This window comes from Hyperolius riggenbachi, chromosome 4, assembly GCF_040937935.1.
Source record: "Hyperolius riggenbachi isolate aHypRig1 chromosome 4, aHypRig1.pri, whole genome shotgun sequence".
Lineage (NCBI taxonomy): Eukaryota > Metazoa > Chordata > Amphibia > Anura > Hyperoliidae > Hyperolius > Hyperolius riggenbachi.
In genome coordinates, this window is record NC_090649.1 from 311252788 (window position 1) to 311265000 (window position 12213).

A 12213-nucleotide genomic window follows, 5' to 3' on the forward strand; every position below is an offset into this window, starting at 1 on the left:
TCCACCTGTCTCTGTCACACTCCCACGCTGCCTCTGCTGTATGGGACAGGCTGCAGTGACTTGTGGTGTGACTGAGCTGTGCGTCATCTTCTCTGTAACTCTGCCTTCCATGCATGTTCTCTGTGGGGAGCACCCTTCCTGGATGAAGGCTGATGCTTCTCCCAGCCTAAACGAGGTTGTGAGGGTGGGGAGGACACGGCTGCCTCTCTTTTTCTATTGGTTGGAGGGAGGTGCCTGCTTGTAAGAGGTGCACACAGACTGGAGTAAAGGAGTGGGAGATCTGATAGTTCTGTCTCTCTGCAAACTGGACCTAACTGCCTGTAATTAGGTCTTTTAGATGGACACCTGTCTTAAAAAGACAGGCGTCATGGTCACCTGGAATTTGTGACCATTTGGATGGACAGTCCATCCATACAAAAAAAGGGACTTGGTAAGGAATGAGCGGGACCGGGGTTGAGGGGGTGGGATCTGTGATTGTCTCTCCTAAATCGGGACTGTTGACTCCTATGCACCATGCAAAGAAAAGTTATGGGTAGGACTTTCAGATAGATGTTTTTGGTGCCCTACAAAACAAGACTTTCCCTCTGCTTTTAATTAACTCTAATGCTAGGTACACACAGTACAATTTTCTGGCAGCTTTCTTGCCAGATCGATTATATCCAGCCTGTCCGATCTGATTTCGATCGATTTTCCAATCGATTTTTGGTTCACTGCTATGGAAAATCGATCGGAAAATTGATCGATATCAGATCGGACAGGTTAGATGTAATCAACCTGGCAAGAAATCTGCCAGAAAATTGCATTGTGTGTACTAGGCATAAGGACGTTTTATCAAAACCTGCACAAGGAGAACTGGAGCAGATGTGGTGCACATGTTCAGATCAACTGCTCCACTTCTGCCCCTGTTTTGCAGCAGATTTGTGCCGGAGTCCCTGACGGAGATCAAATATTCAGAAAAAGAAAACATTTGTGACTTATAAAGGCAAACTGAAAGGCATTTTAACTGGTTCATTGTGTTTCAGCCTCACAAGTAAGTTGTATCATTTTAATCTATTCTTTTCTTGCTAAACAGAAGGAGTTTACGAAGCAGTTACAGACAAGCGGTGTGTTAATAGTGTTCTCCCAGGCCTGGATGGAAGAGCTCTATCACCAAGTTCTGGACAGGAACATACTTGGAGAGTCTGGATACTGGGGGAGTCCTGAGGGACACTGCCTTCCCCTGATTACTATGCTCCTCAGTAAGTAATGATTTATAGATTTTACGAATAGTAACACACACACACGAACATGTTGAAAGCGCCCCTCCTTTTGTGACTGGGTAAAATGTACTTTACTTCATTGCTATTGCAGATATTGATGGCTTGGGAAGCAGTGCTATTGGTGGTCAGCTCCAAACATCCACACAATCTCCCCTCCCTCCTGAGAAGAATATGGATCCCACATCTCTGTCAGGTATGACTTTACCTTGTTGGTTTATGACTATGGAATGTGCAGACTCTGTGAGCTCACTCGGTAATGGAGATGAGCAATGGGGATCAGTGAAGTGATACCTTGTCCACTTTAACCAAGCAGTTGTGTGAGCTCTTCACTTTCAGTTTTCTCTTCTTAGGGCCTGTTCACATTAAAAGCAGCCCCAGTGGCGTACCTAGGGCATTTGACACCCGGTGCTAGGTATTGAAAGACACCCCCCCCCCCCCACGGTACACCACCTGCGGCGCGCGAAGCGCGCCGCGACGAAAAAATGGGCGTGGCTATGACCAGATGGGGCGGAGCTAATTTAAAAGTGCACCCAAGTTTTAGTCAACCTTTCTCCAGAAAATTCACATCATTGCGCAGCTTTTCTCCAGAAAATACACAAAATGTCAGAAGCTTTCAACATAAAATACACGTAATGCGAGAACATTTCACCAGACATTACACGTTATGTGAGCAGATTTCACAAGAAAATACATTCAATCATGTCGGCAGATTTGACCAGAAAAAAATCATTCAATCTTGCGGTAGATTTGACCAGAACATACACAATGTCAGCACCAGATTTCACCACAAAATACACAATATCAGTAGTTAAACTGACCACAAAATACACAATGACGGTAGTTAAACTGACCACAAAATACACGACGGTAGTTAAACTGACCACAAAATACATAATGACGGTAGTTAAACTGACCACAAAATACACAATGTCGGTAGCAGATCTGACCACAAAATACACAATATCGGTAGCAGATTTGAGTGTTGGCAAGCTGATAGCCTGGTGGGTAGGTGGTGAAGGGTGAGCAGCCTGATTGCCTAGTGGGTAGGTGGGCAGCCTGCTGGGTAGCAGTGGTGGGTAGGGGGGCAGCAGTGGTGGGTAGCCTGCTGGGTAGCCTGGTGGGTAGGTGGGCAGCAGTGGTGGGTAGGTGGGTAGCATGGTGGGTAGGGGGGCAGCAGTGGTGGGTAGGTGGCCAGCCTGCTGGGTAGCCTGGTGGGTAGGTGGGCAGCCTGCTGGGTAGCAGTGGTGGGTAGGTGGGCAGCAGTGGTGGGTAGGTGGGCAGCCTGCTGGGTAGCCTGGTGGGTAGGTGGGCAGCAGTGGTGGGTAGGTGGGCAGCAGTGGTGGGTAGCCTGGTGGGTAGGTGGGCAGCAGCGGTGGGTAGGTGGGCAGCAGCGGTGGGTAGGTGGGCAGCAGCGGTGGGTAGGTGGGCAGCAGTGGTGGGTAGCCTGCTGGGTAGCCTGGTGGGTAGGTAGGCAGCAGTGGTGGGTTGGTGGGCAGCCTGCTGGGTAGCCTGGTGGGTAGGTGGGCAGCAGTGGTGGGTAGGTGGGCAGCAGTGGTGGGTAGGTGGGCAGCAGTGGTGGGTAGCCTGCTGGGTAGGTGGGCAGCAGTGGTGGGTAGGTGGGCAGCAGCGGTGGGTAGATGGGCAGCAGCGGTGGGTAGATGGGCAGCAGCGGTGGGTAGGTGGGCAGCAGTGGTGGGTAGCCTGCTAGCAGTGGTGGGTAGGTGGGCAGCAGCGGTGGGCAGGTGGGCAGCAGCGGTGGGCAGGTGGGCAGCAGCGGTGGGTAGCCTGCTGGGTAGCCTGGTGGGTAGGTGGGCAGAAGCGGTGGGTAGGTGGGCAGCAGTGGTAGGTAGGTGGGCAGCAGTGGTGGGTAGCCTGCTAGCAGTGGTGGGTAGGTGGGCAGCAGCGGTGGGCAGGTGGGCAGCAGCGGTGGGCAGGTGGGCAGCAGCGGTGGGTAGCCTGCTGGGTAGCCTGGTGGGTAGGTGGGCAGCAGCGGTGGGTAGGTGGGCAGCAGTGGTGGGTAGGTGGGCAGCAGTGGTGGGTAGCCTGGTGGGTAGGTGGGCAGCAGTGGTGGGTAGGTGGGCAGCAGTGGTGGTAGGTGGGCAGCAGCGGTGGGTAGGTGGGCAGCAGCGGTGGGTAGGTGGGCAGCAGTGGTGGGTAGGTGGGCAGTAGTGGTGGGTAGCCTGGTGGGTAGGTGGGCAGCAGTGGTGGGTAGGTGGTGGGCAGCAGCGGTGGGTAGGTGGGCAGCAGCGGTGGGTGGCCGGGCCGGTGCACCTGTAAAAGAAAAAAACCTTACCTGCAGATGTCTTCCGAGTCCCAGGCAGCCTCCGCAGCTCCTCTTGAATGTCCCGCGCCGTCTCCTGCTGCGTCATCAGTGCAGGGCTACGGGAAGATGGCCGCCGAAGCCCACACTGGAGACAAAAATAGACGGCAAGATGGCGTCGGCGGCCATCTTGCCGTCTATTTTTGTCTCCAGTGCGGGCTTCGGTGGCCATCTTCCCGTAGCCCTGCTCGGGTAAACTGAGGGCGGCTATCAGCCGCCCTGTCAGTGCCCGTTGCCGGCGCCCGTGGAGGGGAAGCGCCGAAGGAGGGGACCCAGGTGAGGGAGATGTGGGGGGTATTTCCCCCCTCCCCGCCGACGCTGCCACCCCTCCTTCAGCGCTGCTTCCCCTCCTGTGTCATCAAGGCTTCTGGGGAGGCCTTGATGACACCCCCCCTGGAGCTGACACCCGGAGCGGAGCGCTCCTGGCCGCCCCATGGTAGGGACGCCACTGAGCAGCCCACACCACTCTGCAGCCCACACCACTCTGCAGCCCACACCACTCTGCAGCCCGCACCACTCTGCACTGCGTCTTCACAAAAATGCCTCCAGCCCTATTCTCTTAAATAGGCCCACACCACTCTGTGGTCTAGCAGTGGTGCAGAGTAGTGTGTACTGCTAATAGTGTAAATGGGCTTAATGGTTGGATACTAGAACGCAATACCACTTAATTTACTACACTGGGTAATAGTAAATTAACCCTGTATTATTTATTAATTTTGTTATTTTTTTATACCAACAGCCAGTAGATTACATCCAGGACTTGAGGGTAGCCAGTGTACCTTTAATTCATACACAATTTCTTGCTTTAGTTTTTCAGGGTCCTTTTACATTTGGTGCCATACGATTTGCGAGTGGCAAAATGCCTATTACAGTGCAATGCGCCGCACCATTACTCACACTTTAGGATATGTGGCAGACTACATTAAAAGGGAAATTGGTGGCAACCTGCCTTCAAAAAGTTGCACCCTTCACTTGCATGTTCACGGCTGGACAGGAAGTACGTCATCTGAAAATCTGCACAAGTGCACCCTCAAACGTGCCAAAAATTCGAAATATTCACGTTCCCATTGACTTTCATTGCTTCTGGTCTCACACGCGGTGTGCGGTAACGCACTGCAGCTTCTGCGTTAGCCTTGACTTTCGCAATCATGACTTTTCGCGTGAAATCACAAATTTTCACGCAAAAATTCATAATTGCGCTCAAAGTCGTGATTGCACGCAAAAGATTCAAGATCGTGCGCAAATGCGAGCAAAAACATGATATGAGTTATCACGGCTTAGTGAATCAAGCCCACGTGTGCGGTAACACATTGCAGCTTCTGCGTTAGCTGTGTTAGCTTCGCAGGTTCAGTTTCCATTCCAGAAGCAACGTGGTAAGTGTAAAAGAGGCCTAAGGCTTTTTTGTTCATTTTAGAGTTTTTGTTCCCTGGATTTTTAGCCATGACTGACTGGCTCCTGAATTCTGTTACTTTAGCCAAAGCCACCTTACTTTTGTTGTCTTTACGAATACATTCTTGCAATCAGTTTTATTTAGTTTAGAGACCTTTTACTCGTGATGAAATTAGGTGTGGTGTGATTTGGAACAATTGCACCACAGCCAAAAAGTCGGACTGCGTGTTATAGCCATGGTGCGACCAAAAGAGAAAAAAATTAACCTGTGTCTCCCGTTGCACTTCCACGATTACCATGGAAGTCACACAGTAAGTTACCTGGAGCTCTTCCGTCCCATCACTTTGCATCACAGAAAGTGTGTCATGTCTCATTGACTTTAATGGCCACTGTGACGAGCTGCAGCGGGGGAAAGTACCGCAACCCAGCTCACCGTGGTCAGTGTAAAAGGACCCTAAGTTTTGCAAATTAAGTATGGTCTGGTGTTAGGGCTCGTTCAGACTGCACGCGTTTCCAGCCGCGTTTTGGAAACGCGTGCAGGAGGCCGACACGCACGACATCAGACAGTGCATAGAGTGCACTGTCTGATGTTCACACTGCATGCGTTCCGGACCTGTGCGGTCCGGGAACGCATGCTGCACGCAGATTTTACAAAAACGTGCGGCTGTCCCATTCACTTTTCAGTGATGGGATCAGCCCTGCAACGCACACAAACGCGGATGGCGTGCGTTCGTACGCGTTGTGGTCCGCACGCGTTCCACACGCATGGCCATCCACATTTGTGATGTGAACCGGCCCTTAGTTGTGGAGCAGATATTACAACATCTAACCAACAAACGTTGATTCAGGTATACCTGTAATGACAAAACTGTACATAGTTTATTGCAAGCTTTTGAAGAAAGTTATTTTATTTGAAAGCTTAGAATAAATTATGTACAGTTAGTTATTGAAGGCATTGCCTGAATCAAAATTTGTTGGGTAGAAGCTAGCGTATCAGTTTAGTGTTGTGATTTTGCTCAGATGTACCGTAAGTTTAGTTACAAGCACATGCTGCTATTTTATCAACTGCAAGTTGATCTCTACACATACACATGCATTTTTGTAATTGTAAATATTATGGTATGTATTAACATGCTTTTGTTTCTGTTACAGGAATTGCTTTTGCACGGTTCATTCTTATTGGCTGCTGGAAAAACCTAATAGACACCTTATCTGCCCCACTCACCGGACGCATGGCAGGCAGCTCTAAGGGCTTATCCTTTATATTGGGTGCAGAAGGTGTAAAGGAACAAAATCAAAAGGAGAGAGATGCCATTTGCATGAGCCTAGATGGTCTCAGGAAAGCTGCCCGCCTCAGCTGTTCCCTGGGTATGTAAGATCTGTACCTTTCTGTGGGGTCATGAAGGGGTGTGCAGGCTAGAAAACATCATTTAGTGCTTAAATAATTAAGAAGCATATGGTCCATACCAAGCTCAATAGCTCAATTACTGTTGCCTGGTACAATTGTTGGTGAAAGTTCCAGCTGACAGTTTTAAGAACGATTGCTGTAATGCTATGCTCTAATAGGATGGGGAGCAGAAAGGGCCAAACAATAGCAGAAATTCTTGTCAGCCATTTAGTGATCTAGCACAGCATGTCTAGCACAACATATCTAGCATAACATAGCTATTCGATATAAATCAGTCTGTAGCTAATCCTGTCACAGTACTGTTTTGCTTGTATGACAGTTTTTAATTCTGTTACTCAGTTTCCTTTTAATCCCACCTTCTCAGTAGCAGGCTAGTGGGCTGAGTTATAGCCATAATAGAAGACCCAGCTCTATCAGGCCTTCATGGAGGCAGCCCTGGTTTTGCTGTGTGCACAGGGAGATCTAAGAAGCTCTGATTCCGGTGTGGTGTCGGTATGCCCTAGATTGTTAGCTTGCCCTAAACCTCATGACGTAACAATCACGCATCATCATGCTAGGGCCACATTACTCATGCGCAATAGAACTTTCCGTCTTCAACCGTAACAGCTGATGGACAGCTTTTTTCGGAGCCATGCGTAATTGCCCAGTTCAGAACACATAACATCTAGCTAGTAAAAAAAACTTTTATACCTTTCTAATACATGCAAATAACCTCCATGTCGCTTTTCCCTGGATGCCTATTTCCCTGAAACCGATGCCACTGACAGAGGCCAGACTAAAAGCCCACCTGAAGCGAGAGAAATATGGAGGCTGACCTACTTATTTCCTTTTAAACCATGCAAATTGTCTGGCTGCCCTGCTGTACCTCTGCCTCTAATACTTTTAGCCTTATACCCTAATTAAGCATGCATATCAGATGTTTGTGAAAATAACATGGCAGCCACCATATGGTTCTCACTTTAGGTGTACTTGAAGTGCTGTGGTGGTCCTGCCCCACACGACAATGCTTCTTGCCCACTCAGCTAGTTCCACTGCCACCTCTCTCATTTATGCATGTTTGCCCCCAGCCTTGCAGTCTCTGTACATGCAGCATGTGATGACGTCATTGTTCATGTGCACACAAAGTGTGAAGAGTGTTTGTTGCAGTTATAGCAAAATAGCACCTGCTTACCATAATAAAAATTGGTACAATCCCACTAAGTACATAAAAAATGGTTTAAAATAATGTAACTAAATATACTGTATGTATCCACTGTGATTAGGTATCACAATGACCATGTGACCAAAAGTTGCTTGGTTGGTTCCTGGTTCTGATCTCTTAAATATTCGTATTCCTGTCATTTAGTCTAGGTAATGGCAGGTTCATGAATGAGAACAGTGCTGGCTGTAATAGACGGATATTAGCTTTGAGAAAATTTACTGAATTCAGACCCCTCATTCTTCGACCAACCATTTTGTTACAGGTGCATTGTGGTCTTCTCAAAATAGTTAACTTTTACTTCCTAGCTTTAGGCCAGGGGTGTCCAGAATTTTTAGGCCAGAGCCATATCGCCATTCTTGAGAGTTCTAGGGGGCTAAACAAGCGAAATAGATGGCCGCAAGGAATTAACAACTGTAGAGAGCTTTGGGGGCCACCAGAAAAGGCTCGGAGGGCCGCATTTGGCCCCTGGGCTGGACTTTTGACACACTTGCTTTAGACTATCAGTTTTTATGAATATTTCTAGCTTTTAAAGATACCAATAGAGAAAGCCAAAACGTTTATTACTGCATACATTGCATGAAAAGTATTTTGGGTGATACACCCATATCCTGGAGGGTGACACTAAGCCAATTTGTTGCCTGTTTCTGGAAGATAAAGCAGTGCGATACCAAATGATCTCTTGCAAATTCTTCCCTTGGGCATGACATCGTCATGTACTCTCTTAACCTTTTAAACAGACTTCCAGTCATTCAGGATCTGATCTGAGATAGTGAGACAGATGCATTAAACAGTATCAGTCATAGCAAGACTTCATGCATGTGTTTCCTTTATTCTTGTGCCATTCAGCATTACTTTCCATAACATTATGTATTTGTTTTAAGGTGTTGCTGCTAATTGTGCATCGGCTCTAGCTCAGATGGCAGCTGCATCTTGTGTACAAGAAGAGAAAGAAGATAAAGACAGTGGTGAACACAGTGACACGATTACACAAGGTACTGTGCCATGTACAGTCACATACCTGTGCCCTCCTGATGAATGATTTGACAGTGTGGTTAAAGAGAGACCAGTAAATGCATCCATTTCTATTGCATGTAGTTGTGACAGAACACAATAATGGACTTCATGCTACATTCTACCTTGTGCATGTAGAGACCAGGATGTACCATAGTTTACTAAAATGTATACATTTTTTTATTCAGTGAAGCAAAAGGTGGAACAAAAACTGGAACAGATGGGTAAGCAAGGAGGATATCGCCTGCACAATGCTCACGTGCTGTGCATGGACGCAATACTTAATGTTGGTTTAGAGATGGGAAGTCACAACCAAGACTGTTGGCCACATGTTTTCAGGTACGGAAAACTAGGATTTTTTTTTTATTAATTTCTCTTCCTAAATATCTGAGACCTTAATGCTATAAAGTGAGAAATGTTTTTCATATATTTTTATTTCAAGCACTTAGGCCCGGTTCACATTAGCATTCGCTGTCCGGATTAGCCTGATCGGATTCTGTACAAACGGAATGGACGTTCCGCATAGCAATGCAAAGTCTATGCGGCCGTTCACATGCGTCCGTTCCGTACGGAACGGAGCCAGATCGGATCCGGACTTCAGACACTTTTTCAACATGCTCTATTTTTGGGTCCAGATCATGCAGCCGACGCACCCGGACCGGAGCCTGACTGCACCATCCGTGCATAGAAACCAATGGGTAACGGAAAGCACAGAACACACTGGCTATAAAAACCTGACGTTCTACCCCACTTCCTATGCGTTTTCTAGCGGCCATTTTGGATGGGGACACATGGGCCCAACATTTCTGGAGTGGAGCAGCAGTGACTTTGTGCTGGAGCTGTTTGGCACTATGTCGGACATGGAGGTGAGGCCCTACACAGCGGAGGACATGATTCTACATGTGCACCTTCTGCTGACCTCCCAGACCCCAACAACATTTATACAGTTTATCTCTTTTACCAAACGGATCCGGATCGCAGCCGTATCAATACGTATGCAAACGGATTGGATCCGGATCGGAACCGCATGGTTCCGATCCGGTCTGGTCATCCGGTCCGTTCTTTACAGAAATGCAAGTGTGAACTGGGCCTTAATCAGTTTCCTGCAATTTTCTGTCATTCTATTACCGTATTTTTCGGACTATAAGACGCACTTTTTCTCCCCCAAAAGTGGGGGGAAAAAGTCACTGCGTCTTATAGTCCGAATACAGGGAGTCCTCGACTTAGGAATGCCCGCCGATACTAACCGCCGCCTCACCGCGATGTCGGGGACTCCCTGTAATGTCCCCAGTGTCCTCCTGCACTGCCCCTATGTAATGTAGTTTGCGGCAGCAGCAGCGTGCATCTCCCAGTAGTCTAATCTACTTAGCCGTGGTAGCGCGTGCATCTGCCCGTGTAATGTGATTAATGTAATCAGCGTTTAATTCCCTCCCGTGTATAGTAATTAACATTTAATCGCTGCCCCCCCCCCCCCCCCCGCCCGTGTACATTCATTAACATTTAATCGCCCGCCCCCCGGCCGTGTACAGTAATTAGCTTTCAATCGCCGGCCGCCCCCAGCCCTGCCCCCCGCAGAGTAAGGTAATCTGTGATCAATAACCTGGCCTGTGTAAAGCAATTAGCCGCAGGCATAACTCACCTGACACTGTAAGCCCGCGATGAAAAGCTGCTCATCTCGCTCACTCCTTCCTCCTTGTGCTGGCACTTCCTGGTCGCGTCATTACATACGCGACCATCACAAGGAGGAAGGAGTGAGCGAGACGAGCAGCTTTTCATTGCGGGCTTACAGTGTCAGGTGAGTGATGCCTGCGGCGAATTGCTTTACACAGGCCAGGTTATTGATCACGGATTACCTTACTCTGCGGGGGGCGGGGCTGGGGGCGGCCGGCGATTGAATGCTAATTACAGTACAAGGGCTGGGGGGCAGTGATTGAATGCTAATTACTGTACACGGGCTGGGGGGCAGTGATTGAATGCTAATTGCTGTACACGGGCTGGGGGGCAGTGATTGAATGCTAATTACTGGACACGGGCTGGGGGGCAGTGATTGAATGCTAATTACTGTACACAGGGGGGTGGGCGACTAAATGCTAATTACCATACACGGCCAGTGGGGGGGGAGGGGCTGGCATTGCACGCAAATTAACACATAGGGGATACAAGGCTAAATATACTACACAAGGGGAGATACAAGGCAAATTACCAAATAAGGGTGAGATATGCTAATAACAATACATGGTGCAGATGCAAAGCTAATTACCTTACACACGGGGGGGGGGGGGGGGATACATGCACCTAATTTTTAGAGTAGAGATGCACATGGCTGGGGGACAAGAGGTGGACATCAAAGGAGACAGGAGGACACAAGGGTGACAGAAGGAGGATACAATAATTAGGGGAGAACATCTACAAGACACCCCGGACCATGGATGCACCAGGTTCACTATATATTTTTTTTTTCTTGGTTTTTGCCCTCTAATCCTAGGTGCGTCTTATAGTCCGGAGCGTCTTATAGTCCGAAAAATACGGTAAATCCCATAGAGTATTTGATGTGAAATAAATAAAAATGAAAATGTCTCGCTTTTTGGAATTAGGTCACTTGTCTCTTCCTCACATAATCTATAAAATAATTTTCAGCACATTCCAGGCAAATACTTACTCAAATACAGTAAGTAACTTTTTGCCTGATGGGCGTGTCCTACTTGCTTATGAAATACTATGTGTGTGTGTTTGTTCTTAACTGAGCAATGCGATTCTATAAGAATCAGCCATAGCATTACAGTAGCAAGAGCTTTTTCAAAAGTAAAAGGAACTCAGCCTAGTTAAGAGGGGTTTTTTTGGGAGGGGGGCTAGAATTCTTTTTGGAGAACTTTACTTACAGTTTTCAGTGAGGTTTTTTTAGATGTGGATAAGGATGCTCAATGAGGTGCAGATAATTTGAAGTTGATGCAGGATTATGACAATTCTTTATGCAAATGTATGCAATTTGAAAATGGACCAATTAAATACCACGTTGGTGGCATTAGATTAGGTCCATTTTCAAGCAGCACAAGTTTGCATTCCCAGTCATCAGCTTGAAATTCTTTGCAACTCATTGATCATCCCTAGATGTAGATGTGTCCCTACAGAAAGGTTGCATTTCTCTGTTTATAATACATAAAACAGAAAAGCTTTTTATTAGACATGTTGAATTTGCATGCGTACCTTTTATAACAGGTTTTTAATGTTCTCGTCCTGCACAACACAGGGTTTGTGAATATATAAGTACTTTGGAGCATACACATTTTAGTGATGGGGCTTCCCAGTTGCCAGTGACAATCACCCAGTCCCAACAACTCTGTATTGATGCACATGGTCCTTCCATTGATTCATCTCAAGAATTTACCTCAGAGCAAGAGGCTTCTCTTGGTAAGAGTCCCGTTATTCAGCCAGTACCCATCCAAGACCTTATTAAGGAAGGCAACAAGGGCCGAGCTTTCGACTTCCGTGGAAATAGTTTAATGAGCTCAAGCAATGCTGCTAAAGCTGTATGTACCCTGTCTACACAAGTTGACAAGTAAGCAACTTTTCTTTGTTTGAAATTGAAGATTTGTCAAGGTACAGGACTGATGTATCATCAAGCATT

The 12213-nt window shown here is 47.5% G+C and overlaps 1 protein-coding gene across 1 annotated transcript in view; it reads left to right on the forward strand.

The window, feature by feature from the left end:
* The window catches only part of ARFGEF3 (ARFGEF family member 3), a 128652-nt gene that overhangs the window by 70150 nt on the left and 46289 nt on the right, over nt 1–12213 (forward strand). Inside the window, exons 14-19 of the mRNA XM_068231665.1 lie at nt 1073–1238; nt 1351–1452; nt 6121–6336; nt 8459–8569; nt 8777–8927; nt 11836–12144. Coding sequence (XP_068087766.1) covers nt 1073–1238; nt 1351–1452; nt 6121–6336; nt 8459–8569; nt 8777–8927; nt 11836–12144 — 1055 coding nt within the window. The remainder of the gene's footprint in view (nt 1–1072; nt 1239–1350; nt 1453–6120; nt 6337–8458; nt 8570–8776; nt 8928–11835; nt 12145–12213) is intronic.